The sequence below is a fragment of the Balaenoptera musculus genome, chromosome 4 (genome assembly GCF_009873245.2).
Source record: "Balaenoptera musculus isolate JJ_BM4_2016_0621 chromosome 4, mBalMus1.pri.v3, whole genome shotgun sequence".
Lineage (NCBI taxonomy): Eukaryota > Metazoa > Chordata > Mammalia > Artiodactyla > Balaenopteridae > Balaenoptera > Balaenoptera musculus.
The window spans coordinates 126,808,426-126,831,179 of NC_045788.1; the positions used below are offsets into that span (position 1 = coordinate 126,808,426).

The 22,754-nt window shown below is 36.8% G+C and overlaps 1 protein-coding gene across 1 annotated transcript in view; it reads right to left on the reverse strand.

The window, feature by feature from the left end:
- CYYR1 (cysteine and tyrosine rich 1) overlaps positions 1–16,870 on the reverse strand; it is a 104,022-nt gene extending 87,152 nt beyond the window's left edge. Inside the window, exons 1-2 of the mRNA XM_036850820.1 lie at positions 16,498–16,870; positions 11,399–11,501 (exon numbers count right to left, since the gene is read on the reverse strand). Of these exons, the coding sequence (XP_036706715.1) occupies positions 11,399–11,501; positions 16,498–16,570 (176 nt within the window). The 5' untranslated portion in view covers positions 16,571–16,870. The remainder of the gene's footprint in view (positions 1–11,398; positions 11,502–16,497) is intronic.
- Between the last annotated feature and the right edge of the window lie 5,884 nt (positions 16,871–22,754).

The window sequence follows — 22,754 nt, forward strand, 5'->3', positions numbered from 1 at the left end:
ACAGGTAGCACTTATTTTTTGCAAAATGAAGCACAGAGAGATATCATTCTGTTTACCTTTTTTGACAGTGTGAATTCATACCAAGTATGTTTGAAGTAATTTGTCATTTTTTTTCTATTTTTGTCAGATTTGGGCAGAGGTATGAAAAACATCTTTTTGTTTCCTGTACGATTTTCTTTCTTCTTTCTTTTTCCTTAAGAATGCATATCTAAACTACAAATTCTATTTATCTCTGAGCTACTGTGGGTTAAACAGCCAAGGCTTTCACCCATGGAACATTCTGATGGTATCCCATCATACTTTATGTGGTTATCATCTCCCTCTGAAATTTGCATTAGTTATGGGTGTGTTCATCCTAACATTTGGCAATTGGGAGACAGCTGGAAGGTAGTGTGCTCTGGCCAGCAGCTGTCCATCAGAATTCTTCCAATATAATGGAATAAAAATCAGTGTGTGTGCATAATTCTTACCTCCTCAATTTTATCGATAAAACATTTTATCTCCAAAAATTATGCAGCTGAATAGAGTTGTACAGGAGCCTGTTGTCTGATGAGTCACAGGCTGGCAGATCATACTGTCTCATCGATAGAACATATTCAAATATGTGAATTGTGCAAAAGCCTGTATGGGAGGTAGGTAGGACCAAAGCTAGGCCTCCTAGTATATGCCTGAGGCAAACTTCAGTGCAAAGCACCTTCTACCTTTGGATTCTGGATCTTCTGTAGTGGAGCCATTTTTCAACTTTTTCCACTGAAGCACTGAGCATGGCTAGAGCACATTCAAATATGTGCTCTACAATGAAATATGACAAGAAGTTAAATCATTATAATCAAATTGCCTTTTGAGTTCTAATTCCTATCATCTGATTATAATTTATTATAAACAGTGTGACTCGAAAGTGATGGCTGACTCCCTAGAAATCACTCCTTTTATTTTGTAATGATACCTGATTTTTACCCCATGAAAGAAATTCTCTGAAATCAATAACATATTTGAATTATGAGTTGATATTTCTAAGCAAATATTTACCCAGATGATACATATTTATTTAGAACTCACAAAATGTCAGCTTTTTCGTGCTTAAATGGAGGATTACTTGTGTTTAAATGATCCACTCTGGATCATTCAGTTGCGCAGGCCCCGTACCTTCCATGGTAAGTTGGCAGACCTGCTTCTTGTCCTCTTGGAAGGACAGACAGATGATTTAGGAACTTGAATAATGTGATAAATAATAGCAGGGCAGAGAAAGGATACTAATATGGCAACATATAGGAGGGAATTTAATCCAGATTGAAGTTAAGAAAAAGCTCCCCCCAAAATATGATGTTTAGATCTTCATAAGTTCTTATAGCAATAAATAGTTTTCATTCTTCCCATCTTGAAACCATCAGTTCTTCAGGAGCCAGTGGGTAGTAGCAGAAAAAGGTCAAGAACACATAGTTTTAAATGCCAGCTTATTACACAGTAGCTGTGTGAAATTAGACAAATTACTTAACTCTGAGTCTCAACTTCCTCATCTGTACAGAGAAGAAGAATAATACCCAGGTAATGGGGGCTATTCTGAAGATTAATAAACTAATATATTTTAAGCATCTGGGACAGAGATTGCATTAAATAACTGATAGTTCCCTTCACTCTAATAATTTCTGCCACCGTTAAACACTCTTTCCCTTATAATATCCAACTCTGACTTCTATCAAATGAAGGTAGCCCCTAAAACCTGGAATATATGACCAGCTGTGAGTTGATTTGTTTTGGGCACAATCTCATGGATGAATAAATAAAGATGGATACTCACATAAACTGCTTTGTTATGACAACATATTCAATTCAGAATGAACCAAAACACCACAAATCCTATCTTTTACATAATTTTAAATACAAAAAGCACGTAGAAGAGAATTAAGGTATTCACTGTTCCCGCCACCATGGAAGGTGTATTCAGGCTGATCAGTGAAGGAAAGATCAAATTTAACAGTGAAGGGATTTTGAAGGGATGGAGAACACTTTTAGGGAAGCTGAAATAGATGTAGAACACTTTTCAGGAGGCTGATCAGAGGCAGAAAGGGGAGAAAGACAGTGTATTCCCGAATTTTCATGGGCTCCATGGTGGGCTTGCTGTTCTCTTTCTTACGCTTCTCTTCAGAACATCCCATTCACTCCCCCCACACCTTTTTCAACCAGCACCTCTAGGCTTTTTACTCCCAAATCTAGATGTGATGCTCCAGGCTCTCCAATGAGGGTCAATTGGTGCATTCCACCCACGAAAGGTTCACTGAATTTGTCTTATAGGCTATAAAGCCTATTACCCCCCACTCCCCACCAATCAACATATTAAAAATGAATTCATTCCTCTCTCTAAACTTTCTTGAATGTTCCTCATTAGTTCTCAGAACACACTATCTACGCAATCATTCAAAACTTTAGACTTGATTTGTACTTGTTCCTCTTGTTCAGCCCCAGTTCTTAGTCTCTTTTATCACTTTGCCCTGCAGTACAGGACATTGTCAAAGAGCACCAGCCCTCTCTACAAGCGTGCCTGAAGGATGGGCAGCATCAGAACCCCCTGGGAGTTTGTTAAAAATGCAAAATTTCAGGTTCCACACCAGACCTAACCAAATCAGGATCCACATGTTAACAAGGTGCGGTGATATTCATATTAACAAATAAATATTTGATCTTTGTCCCATTTCTGGCACAGAGATCCTAAAACCCCTGGGATTTCCTAAGTGATAAGAGTAATAAAGGTGTCTTAATATTCATAACAAACCCCTTTCAACCACATCTGAGTTTATGTTAATGAGGTGAGTTTTGGAAAGCACCTGAGGATGGGGGCTGGTTGCCAGGGAAACCAACCTTGTGATTAGAGGGTTGGAACTTTCATTCCAACCTCCAGACCTCCAGGGAGGGGAGAGGGGCTGGAGATTGAGTTAAATCATTAACAGTCAATGATTTAATCAATCATGTCTATGTAATGAAGCCTCCATAAAACCCCAAAAGGACAGGGTTCGGAGAGCTTCCTGGGTTGGTGAACATGTGAAGAATTAGGGAGAGGGACATGACTGGAGAGACCATGGAAGCTTCAAACCTTTCCCCATACCTTGCCCTATGCAGCTCTTCCATCTGGCTGTCTCTGAGTTATAATGTTTTTTTTCTAGGAAGTAAAATGTTTCTCTGAGTTCTGTGAGTGCTCTAGCAAATTTACAGAATCCTAGGGTCATTGAAACCTCTAATTTATAGTTCGGAAGCTCAGGTGACACCATGGACTTGCAACTGGTGGCTAAAGTTGGCGGAGGTGTGAGCAGTTTTATAGGACTGGACCCGTAACCTGTGGATCTGATGTTCTCTCCAGGTACATAGTGTCAGAACTGAGTTAATTGCTTGTGGTGTTGGAAAACCCACACAATGAAATTGGTCTTAGAATCTTAGGTATCCACGTGATCTCTTACTATCTTCATTAAACTTTTTCATTGTTTTCTTTCTTTTAATTATAAGGATTTTCCAAAATATGAGAATTATAGATACTAATATAAAACACCCATATACCCACTACCCATACTTATTACATGTTAATAATTTATAATATCTGTTTCAGATTTGTATTTTTTAAGTAATAAAATATTAGAGTTGAAGGTCTCCTTCCTACTCCTCTGCCTAAGGTGACAAACTTGTCCCAGGACTGTCCCAAATTGTAGCACTGAAAGTCCTGCACCCCAGGAAACCCCTCAGTTCTGGGAAATACTGAAATTCATCTGTACCTTTCCCTCCCCAATATATTTACCACATGTGCATGTTTCTATAATATACAGAATTATTTTATTTTTAGATTTACGCAAAGTGTTTAGATTTATGCAAAGAGTATCGTGTTTGGCACATTCTTTTTCTGTTAGCTCTTTTTCACATAGCATTACTGTTTTGAGATTTACTCTAATGATACACTAACATGCATGGATTTAATTGCTATATCCCATTCTACTGTATGTATATACTCTAATTTACTTATCCATTCTCCTCTGATAGAAATTTAGGTTGCTTCCAATGTTTTGCTATTTTAAATAATATCAACCAACATTACAATGTCTCCTTGTGCATATTTGAGGATTTTCCAGGGAATATATGTAGAAGGGGTAAATTGCTAAGTCCTAAAGGATGCCCATCTTCATCTTTTCTGCATGTGGTCAAATTGCTCCCAAGTGTTGATAATGGTTTGTGTTTTCCCACCAGCAGTGTGAGTTCCCTTTCACGTTGGCCCACAGTGCTTGGCGCTATCAGACTTACAGAGTATTGCCAGCCTGACAGCTCTGAACAGTCTTGTACTGTTTTAAGCTGCATTTCCCTGCTTTAGCTGGCCAGGGGGAGCATCTTCCTTGTGTTCATTGCCCTTCTGGTTTTCTGCTCTACTACTTCTTTTGAGCTCACACATTGCCCATTTTCCTATTGAGGCATTATGGATACTAATCTTTTGTGAATCATAAGAATTGCAAGTATCTTCTCCAAGTGGGGAATTTGCCTGACACTTCGCCTATGGAATCGTTGCCTTATATATTTTTTAAAAATTTAAGGATTGAGATATAATTCACATACCATAAAATTCATCGTTTTAAAGTGTAGAGTTCAGTGATTTAGTATATCTCTTCTTTTACAGTTTGTGCTTTCTAGCTTTTATTTTAGAAATCTTTCCTATTCTGAGACTATAATGCCATTCTACTCTTTTTTAAAATGTTGTAAATGTTTGCTTCTTGCCTTTATGTAATTAGTCCATTAGGATAGATTTTGGGGTGTGGTGTGATAGAGTGATCTAGTTTAACGTTTATCTGTATGGATAGTTAATTGTCTTGGCACCATTTATTAAATAATCCACCCACCTCTACTGGTTTGTAATCAGTAATCATCTCCATTATCACGAGTCAGTTTCTAAGCTTTATATTCTATCAGTTTATCTGTGAACCAGTATGACACTATTTATTTTCCATAACTTTATAATAAATCTTGATGTCTCCTAGGCATGTCTTTTCACTTTGTTGTTTATCATAACTGTTTTCTTTTGTCTACACCCTTTTCTTTCTCATATACATTTTAGGCTCTGTCTGTCAAACTCAATAAAAAATGGTCCTGTGGGTTTTTATTAGAATTGTATTGATTTTACATATATTTCGGGAAGAATTGACATAACTCGATATTGACAACCTTACAATATTCCCATCCACAATTTGGTATATCTCTTAATTTCTTTAGGTTTCCCTTTCATCTCTTGAAACTTTTATGTATTTATATTAGTCCATAAGTGCCATGCACATATTATTGGATTTCTTACTAGGTACTTAGTTTCTGGTGTTGTGAGATTTGTGTACACACATATATTTTACGTTTTCTGAGTGTTGTTGATGTATAGGGATGCACTAATTTTTGTACACTGATCTTACATCCTGCAGTGTTGATGAATTGTCTTATTTGTTTTTATAGTCTGAGGAGTATAGGCAATCATATCATTGGTAAATAATAACAATTTAGTTCTTTCCTTTCCAACTGGAATCATCTCTTTTTAATTTGTCTCGTTGGTTACACTGACCAAGCCAGTAAGATGCTGAATAGAGTGGTACTAGATGCTAGCTTGTCTTATAGTTGCATTAAAAGGGAATGGTCATAACAGTGTAGCACTGAGTATGGTTCTTGAGGTAGGGTTTGTTTTTTCTTTTGAGATCTTAATTCAGTTAAGAAATTTTCCTCTCTATTCATAGTTTGCTAAGTGTTTTTTTTAACTCAAGTGAGTGATGGATTTCATCAACTGACGTTTCTTTCAAGGCTCTTCTTAGAATTGCTCTCCTTCAAGAAGTCTTCCTAGCACCCTAAAGTTGGACTAAAAACTCCTTCTCTCTGATTCCACTACATTTAGTCCTTTCCACAGCCTACTAAACTGTCTGTTTTCTAAGTTCATGTTTCCCAGTAGATTATAAGCCATTCAAGAGCAGGAACTGGGTTTGATTCATGGCTATGTCCTCCATTACCAGCTGTAGAACATAGAATATCTCTGTAAATACTATAGAAATAAATTGCTGGGAACATGTTCTAGAAACTTATCTAGCCCTTCCTAAAAACAAATTATGTTCTTAACAATGAAGCTTAATTTACAAAGGCAATTATGATTGAATAGAGTTGATTCAAAAAATTCTAGATATCTACACATTTATATTTGCTCTTAATAATACATAAAATGTATTTATGTAATACATAAAATACATGTCTTCTGAGAAACAATGACTTTCTTCTTATAGCAAACATTATCTGTTACTACATTAAATTTTTTTTATTCAATTACTTAAACTAAAAAAAATGTTCTCTGAGCGCGCCATTCTCCACAAATCTCCATGTGTTCACCAATCTGGCAGCTTTCCAAACCCTGTCCTTCCGCATTTTCATGGAGGTTTCATTACAAAGGCACGATTGATTACATCATTGGCCATTGATACTGAAATCAATCTCCAGCCCCTCTTCCCTCCCTAGAGGTCCGGGGGTTGGGATTGAAAGTTCCAACCCCCTAATCACATGGTTGGTTTCCCTGGCAACCAGCCCCCATCCTCAGGTGCTTTCCAAAAGTCACCTCATTAACATTAAAACCAAGTTCATATTCATTTTAACATTATATTAGTTATTTATCTTTCTGTCATTATTAAAACAAAAACAAGACTCCCACAAACTTTGATTTGCTCAGAATGTACCTTTCAGAGGTGTTTTATCATATCTAAGTCCTAAGAACATTTTAATTCATTTAATTTAAATAATGTTCTTACCAATGCCAAAGGCCTTTCAAACTGTATTACGTTTCTGTCCTTATTTGAACAGCCTCAATTATTTTATTCAGAATGCTCAGCTACTTAGTGAGTATGGGACCTCAAATGCCATTTGGAAATACGAAACCTTTATCTTTTAACTCAGTTTTGCGTTCATGAATAACATGGTTCTAACATCACAGTTGTGATATTTATTAGCTGTCTTTGCAAAACTTCAGGCAATACATCTTTTACATTTCATTGAGAAGAAAAGAAACTTAATCTCACCAGCATCTCCATTATTAGTTCTTCCTTTTCATTTTTCCCCGTGGGGATTTTGTGTTGGCCAGACGGCACACTGAAGGATCCCTAGACATATCTGCATTCTACGAAAGCAACACGGTAAAGCAAAAATCTATTTCTGAATGAGGGGATTAAATTTTATATCTTATCATCTGGCTCACTATGTCCAACCCAGTCATTATTTGGTTCATGTTCAATATTGTACAATTATTCTCCTATTCACATAACACTCTTTCTTCGTTTTCAGTAAAGTCCTGCTTTTAGTCTGTCCCATTAGTAATAGTAATTAGCCACTCAACTGAACCCTCTGAGCCCTTGAATTCTACTAGTTCTAAAGAATACTCCATAAACCTTATCTTTATGTTGGATCCTATCTCTAGGAAATGTCATCAAATTTCATCAGCAGCAAAACTGAAATACCCATTTCCATATTCATCACAGAATATTTATTTTCCATGGAGAAAAGTGGCTGGATGAAATGTTTGAGAATCAGTTTGATGAGAAATTGTTTACTTTGTAAATTGACCCAATTCTCATTTTCAAACACAGTGAGGTTTCTAATTGTCAGGTAATTACACTCCTGATCAAAAACGGAGAAAAATTTCCAAAGTCACATATTCCGTCATAAATGGTATTAAATAGTGTAACATCTCAAAGTGTTCACTCTAAATATTTTCTCTATGGAATAAGTAAAAATAATCTTCATTTGGTGCCTTCTCACCTTTGTCCCTTGTCTTAGTGGTATCTAAGAGTGCGTCCGTTTTACATAAAACCAGCTCTTATTTCCAGAAGAATACTGAACTATTTTATTTTAGTTTTGTTAGACATGACCAATAAAAGAATGTAGTCTACCAATAAAAGTCTGTAAAATAAGGATGTATCTTTTGTCTTACCGATTTATTTGTATGTTATATTCAAAGTTTAACCTTCCTTTTCTAGCAACACTGAACAACATGGGTTTTCCCAAACTGACCATTTTCTTTCTTCAATCTTTGCCTTCGTAGGGGACACTGTCTCTGTCTGGAATGCTCTTCCCTTTCTTCACTGTCCACTTATGTAAATATCTACTCTTTCTTTAAAACTCTGTTCAAATTTCATATTTATGAGACTTCCTCTAAACGTCTCTTTCTAAACACACACACACACTTAGCTGCTTTCTCTCTTCTCAGCCCTTCAATAACACTTCATAGATTAATTCTATGAAGAATTATTTGTCTACATTTTCTTCTCTTATAAGATTGTGAGATTGTAAAGGTCAGGGAACATCATTTATTCATCTTTGGATCCTATGCTGCCATGGTAACAGGCACTCAATATGAATTTGTAAATAACTGATTGCATAGTATATGCTGACTTTTGCAAAAATTATTCTTAAATTCTGGAAAATAATACTGTTACTTTTCTATATAGAAGTCAATATCTGTGACCATAATGAGCAAAAGTAGGCATGCCATTTTAATAGATTTATGTCAAATAGACTTATTGTATTGATCATTTTGCAGTATATACAAATATCAAATCATTATGTTGTACATCTGAAACCAATATAATGTTACACATCAATTACATCTCAATTTTAAAAAGTATATACGTTATTTTTAAAGTTTAATTTTTAAATTGTTTTCACAAGACACAAATAAATTTTAAAATTCCTAACTGATAAAAAGGGGGTAAAAGGGAGAGACCTGAGTAAAATAATACTTTTCAACTATGTAAAAGGTAAATTGAAAGATAGCTCTTGTGATATCTTTGAAAACAAATCTTAACGGTTAATTTGCAAAAGTTTAGAAAGAGCAGTTGAAGTAAACGGAATTAAGGGCTAAATACCTCTACTCTGATTATTTTAGAGAGGCCTCAGCAAGAAGGATTAAGTGTGCCTTACCTTACCAATTTACACACAGTCTAGAATGACCCAAATCGTGTTTTGTACTCTCTTTAGCTCATTTTAAGCTAAGCCAAGGCATTTTCTATTTGAAAATAAACAAGGCTCGAAGCCAGATTTATAAAATTATTCATTTAGGATACAAAACATTCCACTGTGTTTATTGCTTTCTTCCCTATTACCTTACTGATGACCACGAAGATTAAATTCTCTGTTAAGATGATTGAAATGATTTTACTAAGAATGTGCCTGGATGCTTGGAAGAGAAGAAGCATAGCTTATGAGTTCCAAAATAGCAATATTTGAAAACATGTGCATGAAAGAAGTTTTGTAAGCATTCTTGGAATTATTTTCTCTTTCTCTACCCCAGACACCCACCCTAACTCAAAAAAGAGAAAAGCTTTGGGTGGAGTTAACTCTTTTCAAATCTTAAACAATAACTGGAAATCCTGAAAATGTATTCTCCTTTATCCAGTGGGGAAAACACTTTAAAGCTCTTTTTTTTTCTCTAAGAATTGTTTAGCAAGGCATTTACTTAGTGGTTTCTATTTTGAACAGAAAATTCAGTTTAACTGCCTAAAATATAATGCCATCTGTGTTTATTTCCGCCCTCCAAAAAACACAATTCTTTTTTTCAAACATAACAAGTACATGGCCCTAATAACCCAGATAAAGATATAACTCAACGAATTCTTTACTTTAACCAAGTGATAAAATTAGTTCTAAGAATAGGTACCATAAAAAATGAATCTGATTGCAAATATAAAACATGTAAAGCACAACTGTAAATTAAAAAAATTTTAACTATTTTGATTAGTAAGTAATTATGTCTTCTATATATATTTATCAGGGTGGAGGTATCTATGAGGTGAGAAAAAGGGGCACAACACACACATTGTGATGTAGTTAGTGGGCAGAGAAATGGGCCAGGAGCCAGAGGACCAAAGAATCAGAGTCATTCTGACCCCAGGTTCCTCAAATCTATACCACCTTTGGGGCCCACTCACACATCTACCTGGAACAACAGCCTCTGGCATGTGGAGATCATTGGAAAAATCAAATTTGAATTTAGTAATGAAGTATTTTAATTTACTTAAAAAGTATGAAGTGATATACAAATGAGAAACATTATTATGTATTTATATTCTGAGCTGATTCTGTTTTCTAAATGTAAAGGGACAATGTTTTTCCACCAAATCTTCCATGAGAAAAAATTAAAACATTTTAGAGTTTATTTGCATTTCAAAGAATGCTTAAATTCTGTTCATCAATCTTTATTACAGCCTGACATTTCTTCCATCACCATGACAGTCTTCAAGAATATCCTGAAGTATGATTCTTTCTGGCCTTATTCATGGAGACATGATCCCTAAGATCAGCCCCACTTTGATTCTAGAAAGTCTATGCGATGCCAGGTTTTCTATTCTCAGGAAACCGAGGATGACTTATAAGCCATCTCAATGGATATATGCTTAAAAAAGCCAGGCACACATCACTTATTGCCTAATCTTTCCTGGCTCCACGTAAGCCTTCATAAAACACGAGTTAAGTCACAATGGAAGAGCTTTCAAATCATCCTGACAGTCACTTGAAAAATACAAAATGCAGACTCCTGAAAGCCATGGGTGATGGTCACCCATGGGTGAAATTCTTATGTTCCTATTCTCTACCTTCTATTTCTCAACTTGAAGGTGTGTGTAGAGGAACAGAGAGCTGCACAGTCCTCAGACATACAACCCTGAAGACAGCTTCTGCTCGTCCATTTCCCTTCACCTAGAATCATCTCTAAAATAAATCCTTAATTTGTTAGAGAGAAATACTTAACACCTTTTCTGCATGTATATTTCATTGATTTTTGTAGTTGGTTATCACTTTACCCTCTTGAGGCTAGATTTCTTGGGCTCTAATCTTGTTTCCCAAAGTTGCTTTAGATGCATCATGTAGAAAACTGACGTTTCATATCTCAACTGGTTTTTATTCATAATGTCTCTTTTCCCTGATATCTACTGGCTGAGTCAGACAAATATATGCGTGGCAAAATAAAGTGGCTATCATTAAATGACAAATTCTAACTTACTAATCCTTCAACAAAACAGACAAAAAAATATAGTTTACAATGTTAAAAATTGATCAATATATGAATATGGTCTACTTAAAACATTATTATTACTATTACATTATTATTATCATAAAACAAATTATACAATAAAAAATATTCTTTAAACTCCCTTCTAACAAAAGCAATTTATTTTGTATAGTAATTTGCACATTTAGTTAAATAATACAATACACTAGATAGTGATGAGTGTTGAGTGTCTCCAGTAAAGATTTTATGTCAACAGCCAATCTTAGAATTTCCTACTCATAACTATAACTTAGTACTTTTTGAAAACATAACTGGGCAAGGGAAAAAGTATCAATATGGCCAAATTCGATTAATACTCACGAGAGAATATTCCCAATATAGGCATAGTAGGAGCAACAGTAGGGCGTGGTTCCATCACAGCAGTAAGATTTGCAGTCTTTGCCACACTGAGCAAGGCAATCCTCTACAAAATAAAAACCATATCCGTGCAGTTACATTTCTGAAAATCCCAGCTTCCCGAAAAATCACTCTATTTCACATCTTGATCAGTCAACGACCACTCTTTAGCACATTTAGACTTTCATTTTACGTGCTCACAATTCTAAAACATTTGTAAGCATCTAAACTAGTCTTCCTTCCTTATTGGACATAAATCTGGAAAAGGCAAAGACCAGTCTTTGAACCTCCTCCATCGAGCACCATAATTGGTAGCCAGAGTTGGTTGAATGAGACATTGAAGGGAGGAATGAGTGATCCAACTAATCAGACATTAAATTGGTCAACACAGTTCTTGCAATAATTTTTAAATGATAAATTCTTTTGACTTTAGGGTGCTACTTTCAACTACATTTAATGGAAAGTGTTGTTGACATGAATAATATCAACTGGAGATAATATTTAAGTAATGTATATTTTTCACCACAATGCATTATATGCTTTCCTTTCTCTACCATTTTTTACCTTCATAATTACAGTTTGTATACATAGGGTACCACAGATGAGTCTGCATATACTGTCAATCCATTTGGATTGGAAGATAATGAGTTAGTTAGCTGTGGGGAACATTCTTATAGATAATTCACTGGTGAATAATTAAGAGTTTATTTGATGCCAGATTTAAGAATCAATAAGCTATGAAACAGCACTATGTGAAGAGGGGAATGTATTTTCTGATTAAAAAGGACATACCAGAGCTGACAAAACCAAATTACTGTCTTTTTTCCATGTTTTTGGCAAGGAAAATTATACCAAAATGTTAAATAAAAATTACCCTACCTTTAAAAAATTATTTATTCTTCCTAAATGGTTTATGTTTAACAAGTTAAGGTTATCATTTAGTTATAATCAATGGTATATATTACAATGGATATGTGAGTTTCAGGTACATGTAGGAAAACATTAAGTACAGTCTGATAATTTAAGTTACATGTTCAAGAATCACAAAATAGGTCATTTCCAACTCAATCTCTGAAGGCAATAACTACTATCTAAATTATATAAGACTTTTGCTTTTCTGTCAAGGTCATAACATAAAAGTGCAAATGTTATATATATGCCTACATGTCCATGTAATTGATTTGTCTAGAGAGGAAAATACAGATTTTGCTTTTAAATCACCTCCCTGACAAGATGATTCTTTACAAATTGATGCGATCAAAACCCAGCAAAGTTCTTTCACCTTTATCAATAATGCATGGCCTCTGTGGAACAAGTCAGAAGTTCATATTTTCTTTTCCTCAATTTTATTCTACTTCATAAATGAACAAACCTTAGTGTTTTCTTCTGGGATGTGGTAAGAAGACATGAAAGGAAAAAATAACTACCTTTGTAAGATTCAGTAACTCTACTTAAATCCAAAATTTTGAAGACAGAAAACACGATCTAATGATTTATTGACAGTGTCTGCTTTTTGCAGTTTATTTTATCATTTTCCCAGGGAATTTCTATAGCTCTTATTTTTAGTACTGTTTAATTAAGTCAAATATTTAGACTAGTCAGTTATCTCAAGCGCTTAGCTGGGATGTTTTGCTTTATGCTCTTAAAAGCCGTTCAGATAGTGGGAGAGCTGACATCCCGCCTTATTCTGTCAGAGCAGGACAAGTGATTTTTAAATAGCTTCATGGGGTGCCTTTTGGATAATGCCCAAGACAGTGACATCTTATTAAGCTCTCCATGATTATCGAAGATTCAATTACTGTTATTGTAAGGACATGGTGTTATCAAAATATTTTGAGCCAATGTTACAGGAAACCAAGCCCCAAATCTTGTAGCCAAGAAGCTGGATTATACCTGCAGCAAACATCTAGATCTTGTCACACATTGTTCATTATTTTTTATGGCATTTTCCAGCACTCTTGTCTACTTCCCAGAATTAAACAACTGAAAAGGGAAAGTTTAATAGTATGGCAAATACATTCACAATCACAACATTTCCAAACTGGGGGGTCAACCACACCTCAAACTTATTTTGATATGTTAGTTGCTTTCTCCGGTTTATTTGAGAATAATCCTATAAAGATCACAGTTTGGACAGTACAGAAGCATTTTCTCACTTGTAAACGAATGAAACATCCCAATGGCCCTCAGAAGATAAATAATATTATTACTAATATTCAAGTTAACATCCTCGAAAATTAGGTAGTTCCAATTTTCTTCAATGACTTTAGTTAAAGGCAGGATCTGAAAGAAGCTTCCCCGCTCCCATCTTAAGAAATGTGTAGTACAGGAAAGCATCTGGCTCCAAGCACTTGCTCAGAATTGGCTCTTGTAATCTATAGCTAAGGATCAGAAAGGAAGGAAAGGGAGGGGACAGAAATCACTGGCTAGGGTCAGGAAGGTTAAAACCTTGGCCAAATCCTGTCTTTGTAGCCTGCAGTGGGAGTTGGATAATAATATAAACACTTCGTTGAATCCCTTCCCAAAAGTGACTCCACAGTCAGACACGATGCTTCAGGTATAGAAACCTTGCTCTTATTTCCTTAACGAATGGAACCTGTATTTAATGCATTTTCCTTGGAGAAAATAATTCCGATTACGGACAGTGCATCTACATAGGTTTTTGTCCCATTAAAGCTGGCAATTTATTTAACAGGGTATCTGGATTAATTCTATTTCTGCAGTGTTCCCCCATCTCACCCCAATCCTCACTTCCAGCCTTATCTCTTAGTTCCAACCCAACTGTGTTATCTGTTTTTGCATATACAAATCTCATGATTTTTGACTTTGTTCACACTCTATCCTACTACATCTCCTGTGTCCAAGGCTTCCTATAATTCAAAGGTGTAGGTCCTAAAAAGTCCTCCTCAATTTAATTTCTCTGAGCAAATATTTCCTGAGTTCCTCTTATGGGCCAGGTGTTTTGCTAGTCTCTGAGAATATTATGCTAAACAAAATAGACATCATCTTCATGGAGCATATACTCCTAAGCCAGCAATAAGGTCCCCTCCTTCGAACACCTAGAGCACATGGTGTATCTCTCCTATAGTACAGCTTTTTATACCTTAGAGTAATGGGCACACCTGATCTCCCAGACAAGACTCAAAGCATGGCCTCTGTCCTATGTATAATTCAACACATCTCACTCCATAAATATTAGTCGAGTGAATACGGCAAGCATAAAAAGGCCTCTGAAATAGAGTTCAGGAATTAATATCAAAAGCAATTAGCTAATCATTTCTTATCAAAGATGGTAACTCGACCTAGTATTGGCTTGCAATGACTTTGTAGCGTACTGGGGAGGGATGCGGATGGAGAGAAGAAATGAATGGAATGAAAACTTTTTAAACTGATCAAGCTTGCTGCTGGCCAGCTGGGCGGGTTTACTGAATCCTGGGGGGGCTGTGCACTTAACATTGGGGGAACAGGAAGAAGGGAAGGAAAAGTGCAAATTAGAAGCTTTCGGCGCACCAAAGAGAATAAAATGGACAAAAGAACAAGAAAAAGTTGTTCAGTGGTGTGACTGAAGATGAGCAAGGGAATTAAAGTTTCATTTGCTGCGTTCTATTTTCTCATTTTTGTTTTCTTTTGGTAAACAGAGGAAGTGGAAAGAATTATCATTGTTTCAAATGAACTAATAAAGAGATTTTAATATAAAACAAATATTAATGCAATTGATTCTGTTAGACTCTCAAATTCTAAAAACCTTATACGACTTAAGTAAAAGAAATAAGTGCTGGAAACACATTAGAATGTGGACTCTCCTCGTTAAATAGAAAGCACTTTTCCTACTTTATAAATTTCTGTATTTGAAGGTCAGGTATTCCCCTACAATAAAATATCTTTAAAACAACTTATAGACAGCCACTAATTTACATTTTAATAAACAGATTGGAAACTTCTGTAGAAGTTATTGTGATTCATTTCTGGCAAGGATGAATGAGAAATTCACTTCTACTGATGTTCAGGTAAGAATGTTGAAGAACGTCTTCATTTTGGTTGCAATATCTTTGTAAGTGTCAAAAGGCAAGTCACGGTGCTATACATAAACTTACTACTGCAAGGTCATAGGTAAGCCTGTGGTGTTTGTTATAGGAATTTAGAGACATGAAAACATTTACAAAGAACTCTGCTTTTATCCTGTTTTTAAAAATATGAAGCAGATGCAAAGCCGCATGTGTAATTAACTTTATACATGAATAACCAATGAAAGGCCATTTTGGGCTCCCCATCAGTCACAAAACAAGAAAACTGCTTTGCTTCATCAATTATTAGCAATTCTCGCTAAGAATAATTAGGATGAGGGAAATGAGATGCCCCTCACCTATAAGCAAGTGCTTAACAAATTCAGCGAAAACAGATCAGATTCTGGGTGAATTTATGCCTCTCGAAAACCCTATATTTCAACTCAAAGCTTCCAATTACCCTGTCCACCCCACTTGAGGATCATCTTCTAAAGAAGAAAAACAGAGGTCTAAGGCTTTTTTATTTCTGAAAGGGAAAATCCGGAATATTCGGAATGTGGAGGTGGAGGGGCCAGTGGGTAGCATTTACTGAAATGGAAAAGTCATCAGATTAGTTTATTTGAAACCTCAGCGATGCCTCCCTAACTTCAGGTGCTTTTCAAAAAACATGCTTTCCTCTCACAGCTCAGTCTCCACTCTCACCCCAAATTCCCGAGTCCTGGATACGACTGAAGAAAAAAATGCACGCTATCCAGAAAATAAAAACAATAACCCCTAAATGTGGGGTTCGGGGTAGCTGCTTCGCGGAGAGAGAGAAAGGAAAAGAAAAAAAAAAAGAAAAGGAAACGAGTAAGGAAAGGGACAAAACACAACCGCGTGGAGGTCAAGCCAGGGCTGTAGCGCGCGGGCGCGGGCTTCTGCTTCTGCCTGCGGGGACCACACAGCCTCTGACCTCCCACCACGGTCCCGCGCATCCCGCCCAACCCGTGTTTGCCCGGAGTGTGACCCCAGCGCCGCCCCGAGCCCCCTTCCCCTCTCCCGCCGCCCTAGGTCACTGACCTGCGTAGACAAAGAGCAGGACCAACTTCGGAAGCAAGACCCCTGGACACCCGGGGACCCTCCGCGCGTCCATCCAAGCCGGTGGCCGGAGGTTGCGCGCCAGGACAGATGGACAGAGAGACAGACAGACCGGTCTGTAGAGAGGGCTGGGAGCCAAGGGAGAGCCCGGCACCGGGAGGGGACGGGGGAGCTGGAGGGCGGTCAGATGGAGAGGGCAGCGCTCTGGAGAGCCGGGTGGCGCGGAGACCTGGCCATCGCCCTGGGAGCTTTCGAGGGGAGCCCGGGCCGCCGCGCGGGGCTGCGCTGGGGCGGAGGTCTCTTTGTCTGTCCCCGCGGCGCTCGGGCGGCGGGCTAAGCGGCCGACCCAGCGTCCTCGGCCACCCGGGCTCACATTTCATCTCCGCGGGTGGCACCTACGCGAGGCTGGGGGCGGGGGTGGCCCCGACTCCTCCCCACGCTCCAGTTCTTCCTTCTATAGAGTGACTCTAGGAGCTTGGTCCTCTCCTGAAGGAACTTTTTCTAACCCTTTGCTTTGGCTATCGACACGGAGTTTAATAAGCTCCTTTATCGCCCTGATCTCCCCTCCAATTTTTCTTTTGGAATTAATGGGTGAAGAAAAGCTTTGTATTTTATCTTTACACAAATGAAGGGAATTTTCAGGGTTTAAGATGTTAGACAAAGAAAGAAGCCAGTGAGGAAAACCTAGGAGAATTGGAAAGTACAGAAACAGTGTATGGTTTAAGGAGAGCACTGTGGCAATATGTATCAAAATTCAAATGCACAAACACTTTAGTCACTCCTCCGCTAGGAGTTTATAAATATACTGCCACATGGGTATTAGAGGATGCAAGGATACATCACCTCCAAAATAAACATAACCTGAGCTTCCTACTGTGTTTTATGCATCATTGCAGAGCTAACCATCCACCAGGTCCAGCAAGAAGCCTGGTCAATTTCTCCTTCTCCCTCAGCCGCAATAACCGTTCTATCACCAAGTACCACTGATTGTACGCCTAATCCCCACTCAAATGAATTTGCATTTTGGCCTCCATTTCTGCCCTAATATAGGCTCTTGCAGTCTCCATGATAACCATTCTCCTGCCTCAAGGGACATTAGCCAGACTGAAGATAGATTATTTCTTCTTAAATTACAGATTTAATCACATTCATTCACCTGTTTAAAACTCAGTGGCTTCCTGTTGCCCTTAAGTTAGAATCCAAACATTTAATCCTTGGCTTCTGAGAAACTTCATCACTTGGTCCTACAGCCTCACAGTTTCTGGAAAGGAAAATAAAGCATGACTTGAGATTTTTTAAAAATTACAGAAAAATTATAAAATGGTCACGTTCAAAAACAACTTAGACTGTTCAATCAAATAGAGAGCATATTCGTAACATAGAGAAGAAATACAAAGATGAGGAAATCATTGATAAAAATATTTAAAAACTCCAAGGCACATAGAGGAGGCCCAAAATGAGAATAATATGCAGGCTCGAAGCAGTTTTAGAAGAAACAAAAATGAAGAAGCAAACAGCAAAGAGATTTTTAAAAAATTCTGAGCTATAATAATATTTGAATTTTCTGATGTAAAATGGTGAGTTCCAAAAAATTTTTTTAAAAAGAGGCATGCATATATACATATCCCAGAGACCTAGTTGAACTTGTATAAATTAAAATCATATAAATTTTCATATATAATTTTAAAAAGGTCTCAGAAAAAGAATCAGACAGACATTAAACTTCTCATTTGCAACCTTGGAATTTAAAAGAGAGTGAAAATATTTCTAAACTATTGAAAGATAAAGACTATAGTCCAAGAATCTTATTCCCAAGTTGGATTCCATTAATATTTGAGTTCATGAAGACATTTATAACAGTGTTTATTATCATTTTAAAACATGGTAAAGAGCTTACATGTCCAACAGAGGTAGAACAATTAAGTAAATTAGGATATGTGCATGTTATATCCAAACTTTAAAATGATGGGGAAAATCCATAAGATATATAGTTAAAAAGAAAAACGGGAAAGGAAAACTGGAAGTAACCCATGGATAAACAGATTGCGGTATATCCATACAAAGAAACACTCCTCAGCAATAAAAGAAAGTTTGAAGTACATGCAACAACACGGATAAATCTCTGCTAACAATATGCTGAGCAAAGAAGCCAGAAACAAACAAATTACTGTTATTTTGTTTATATGAAATTCTAGAAAGGCACAATTAATCTATAGTGACAGAAAGCAGATCAATGGTTGCCTGAGGGTGTGTGTAGGAAGAGGAGATTGATGGCAGAAGGTCATGAGGGAACTTTTTTGGGGTGATGGAAATGTTCTATATCTTGATAATGGTGGCTATTCTACAGGTGTATACATGTGCTGAAGTCATGGAATTGTACTCTTAACAGTACACTTAAAATGTGTATGTTTTAGTGTATGTAAATTTTACCTCAAAGAAGTTGATATTTCAAAAGCTGTGCTAATTCATAGTAGGCGATAAGAGTATATACATCATTTTATGTACATTTAAGGTTTCTATGTGTGCCTGGTCTTCATCTTCATTAAAAGATGTGCAGATGCCAAGAAAAGAAAGTGTTCATGCAGACATGGGCATAAAACCCAAAGGAAAGCAAGGAGGGAAAAAATGAAGAAGTAAAAGGGAGATGAACTAAGTATGGCATTTAGGGCGTAGAAAGAATATTGAATGCTGTGTACCAGGGCCATTTTTAAGTTCTTCAAAATTTCAATTAATACTCTCAACATCCCATTGAGGTGGATACTATTATTATTATCACCCTTGTTCTATGAGCAAAGTCAGGAGGCCCAGCATGAGTAAATAACTTTGCCAAAGTCACACAGCAATGAGTGGTGCCTGATAGTGTAACTCCAAAGCAGAGCATCTGCCCCTAAACACAGAAGCTAAATTTTCTTTCAAAATTAATAGCTTGGTTGGTTTCGGTGACGTTTAAAATTCCCAGTTTGACCATATCAAAAACAAGAGATAAAATACTTGCCAATGACCTTGGTCAACTGAACTTATTTCAGTTAGCTTCAATAAAGCTTAATGAGCAGTCCTATGTGCAAGACCTAGTACCAAGTGTGGGAAGTTTTAAGGAATTAACCTTCTTTGAAGCTTTGTAGAAGGGCAGTTTGATAAAAGCACAAAGTACTATTGGTTTTAAGATTTTTCTCTCACAATTCTATGTCCCACAATAATAATCTACCATTAATGATGAGTGTTTTTGCTACAGTCTAGAAATCATTTCTGCATGTGTAATATCTCATTTAATCATCATAATCCTAAAATGGATTGTATTACTATTATTATGTTTTATTGCTGTTATTTTTGTTGTAGCTTAGAAGTATGGTTCTGAAAGTTTAGTGTGTATCAGAAACACCTTCAGGGCCTGTTAAAACACAGGTCACTGGACATAACTCGATTTGGTAGGTCTAGGGTGGTACCCGAGAATTTGCATTTCTAAAAAGTTCCTGGTTGATGCGGATGCTGCTTGCTGGGTACCACAACTAGAACCAAACCACTGGTTTAGAAAATTCTGACTGAGAGAATCTTGCCCCTTGCCTCAAGTGACTTCTAAGAGAAAGAGGCAGGTTTTAAATCCAGGTTTCTCTTTCTAGCTCTTATACCCATTTTAGTATACTGCTGTTTCTCATCTTCACATTTTCACCATGGTTCGACTATTAACAGTCCTGCAAATCACCTTTTAATTAATTAATTAATTTATTTTTGGCTGTGTTAGGTCTTCGTTTCTGTGCGAGGGCTTTCTCCAGTTGCGGCGAGCGGGGACCACTCTTCATCACGGTGCGCGGGCCTCTCACCATCACGGCCTCTTTTGTTGTGGAGCACAGGCTCCAGACGCGCAGGCTCAGCAGTTGTGGCTCATGGGCCTAGTTGCTCTGCGGCATGTGGGATCTTCCCAGACCAGGGCTCGAACCCGTGTCCCCTGCATTGGCAGGCAGATTCTCAACCACTGCGCCACCAGGGAAGCCCCCAAATCACCTTTTAAATTCTAATTTTACGTCTCACAAGGATTTCTGATGAGTATCTCATAATTAAAAGCGGGATTTGAGTTTGAGGGTTTTTTCCTGCTCAATATGACCATATTAGCTTTTCAAAGGAAATTTGGGAGAAATTCATGTAACAGCCATATGCTTTGAAATATTAATTTAGTTTTAAAAGTCTATCCACAGGGAAGTAATTTTATTCTTGTAATCCATCTTGTGTGGCATTAAATGCTTGGCTCTTAAAAGACTGCAGTGTAAGAACTTCACATTTTAGAGGAAATATACTAGTATCGCGACTAAGTACATAATGTAGCCTATTTTATTTAACTATTTAAATCAGATGTTTCATCATTTCTTTAAATTTGTGTAAAATATCCAACAATCTGTCCCTAATTCAAAGAAGGACAAAGGACAAGATGGAAACTTTACCATTTGGATATTTTCTTGTTTGTTCTATCATTTGTGACACTTTCATTTACTCAGAGGATGATGAAACAATGACATTTGTGTAGATTTATTTTTTGCTTTGTTTTTTATTTTCTGTTTAGAAATAATGTCAAACAGAAAATCTGCAAGAGTAGTACAAAGACACCCATGTTTCCTTTACTCAGATTCGCCAATCGTTAACATTTTGTCCCATATGTTTATCATTTGCTCTTTTTCTATATATGTGTATGCATTATTGTTTTACTGAACCATTTGAGAGTAAGTTGCATACATCATATCTCTTTCCCCCAAATACTTTAGTGTATAGGTCGGTTTGTTGGAAATTTCTACTCTATAGTTGCTGCTTTTTCCTTTCCTAGGAATATGCAATCTGTGGGAATACATTAAACCAAACGTCCTGCTCTTCAGCAAAATCCCTCTCCCCCTTAGATTTAACACGTATGAATGTTTTTTGCTTGAAGCAGTCTTTACTATGATGGTTGCAAAATGATGATTTTTCAAACTCCAAATCTGTCTCTGCATTGGCCAATTGGCACTTGGTATTCAAAACAAGAATGCTTCTCCTTTATTGATTGATTGATTGATCATCAATAAGGACTCATGAATTCCTATTTTTTGAGGGTTTATAATTTGTTAATCTCAAAATCTCCCACATTTGGCCAGTGGAGTCCCTTCGAACTAGCTCCTATGTCCTTGTGACACATCCCATAATTGCTTCAGGCACTTCTTAACTTCCTGATATAAAAGATGTTCCAGGTCCATATTGAATCTTCCCTTCCCCAGCCCTGGAATCAGTCTTTCCCTGAGGAGTTCTGGTTCCTTTTAATGGATAATGGCATTAGAAATCAAGATCTCATCACTAGATGTGCTTGTTGCTACTGGAGTGTCCTTGCTTCTTGGGCCTTCCAGTGGGCAGAGATAAGAAATATATGCATGTTTGATATATGAGTCTACACCAACACCTCCAATTCCAATTCATCACCATAGGACTCTTCCTCAATTTCCGCTGTTTCACATCTGTAACTCCCTTTTTACATTAACTTAGTTTTGCATTCCTATAATACATTTTAAATTGTTTCAGAATTACTTTGCTTATGTCACTATCAAAAATGATCATGCAAAAAAAAAAAAACAAAAAACCCAACACTAAAAAGAGTTCAGAAATTGTTTTCATTACTCCCCCGCCCTACTCGACCCAAGACTAAGGGTATATAATTTATTAGTGTGTTCATAATATACTTGAATTAGTCAAACTCTCCCTCTCTAGCCCCAACTTTAATTTAATTGAAATGTAGTGGGGTTCATTTATTTCCATTTGTTTTCAGTTTTAGTTTTTTGAGGTTGTTGCTTTTATCATTGTTGTTTCTTTCGGGTTTTTTCCCCATCTTTGTTGACTTAATTTTGTTTTTTGAATATGTAGAGCTTCTGAAAGTCAAAAGCAAACAGTAAGATGTATTCAGAGAAATGTCAGTCCTTCCCATAGGCCTTTCATCTCAGTCTCCCCATGCCTTCAGTGGAACCAGCTTCATTGTTTTCTAGTTTGTCTCTCATGTGTTTCTTTTTGTTTCTTTTTGTTTTCTTTAGTTTGTCTTTGTAAAGAGGGGCAGCTTATTTTTTGTAGTGGGCAAAGAAATTTTAGATGCATTATAGGATTGTGGAATTGGAAATAGAAAGGGAGAAATCTGGGGTGATAGATTGAAATTGGAATTATTGGTATAGATGTCCTTATTTCCCTTTCTCTCTTACACAGAAGGTAGCACGTCATCCATGCTATTTTGCACTTCAGTG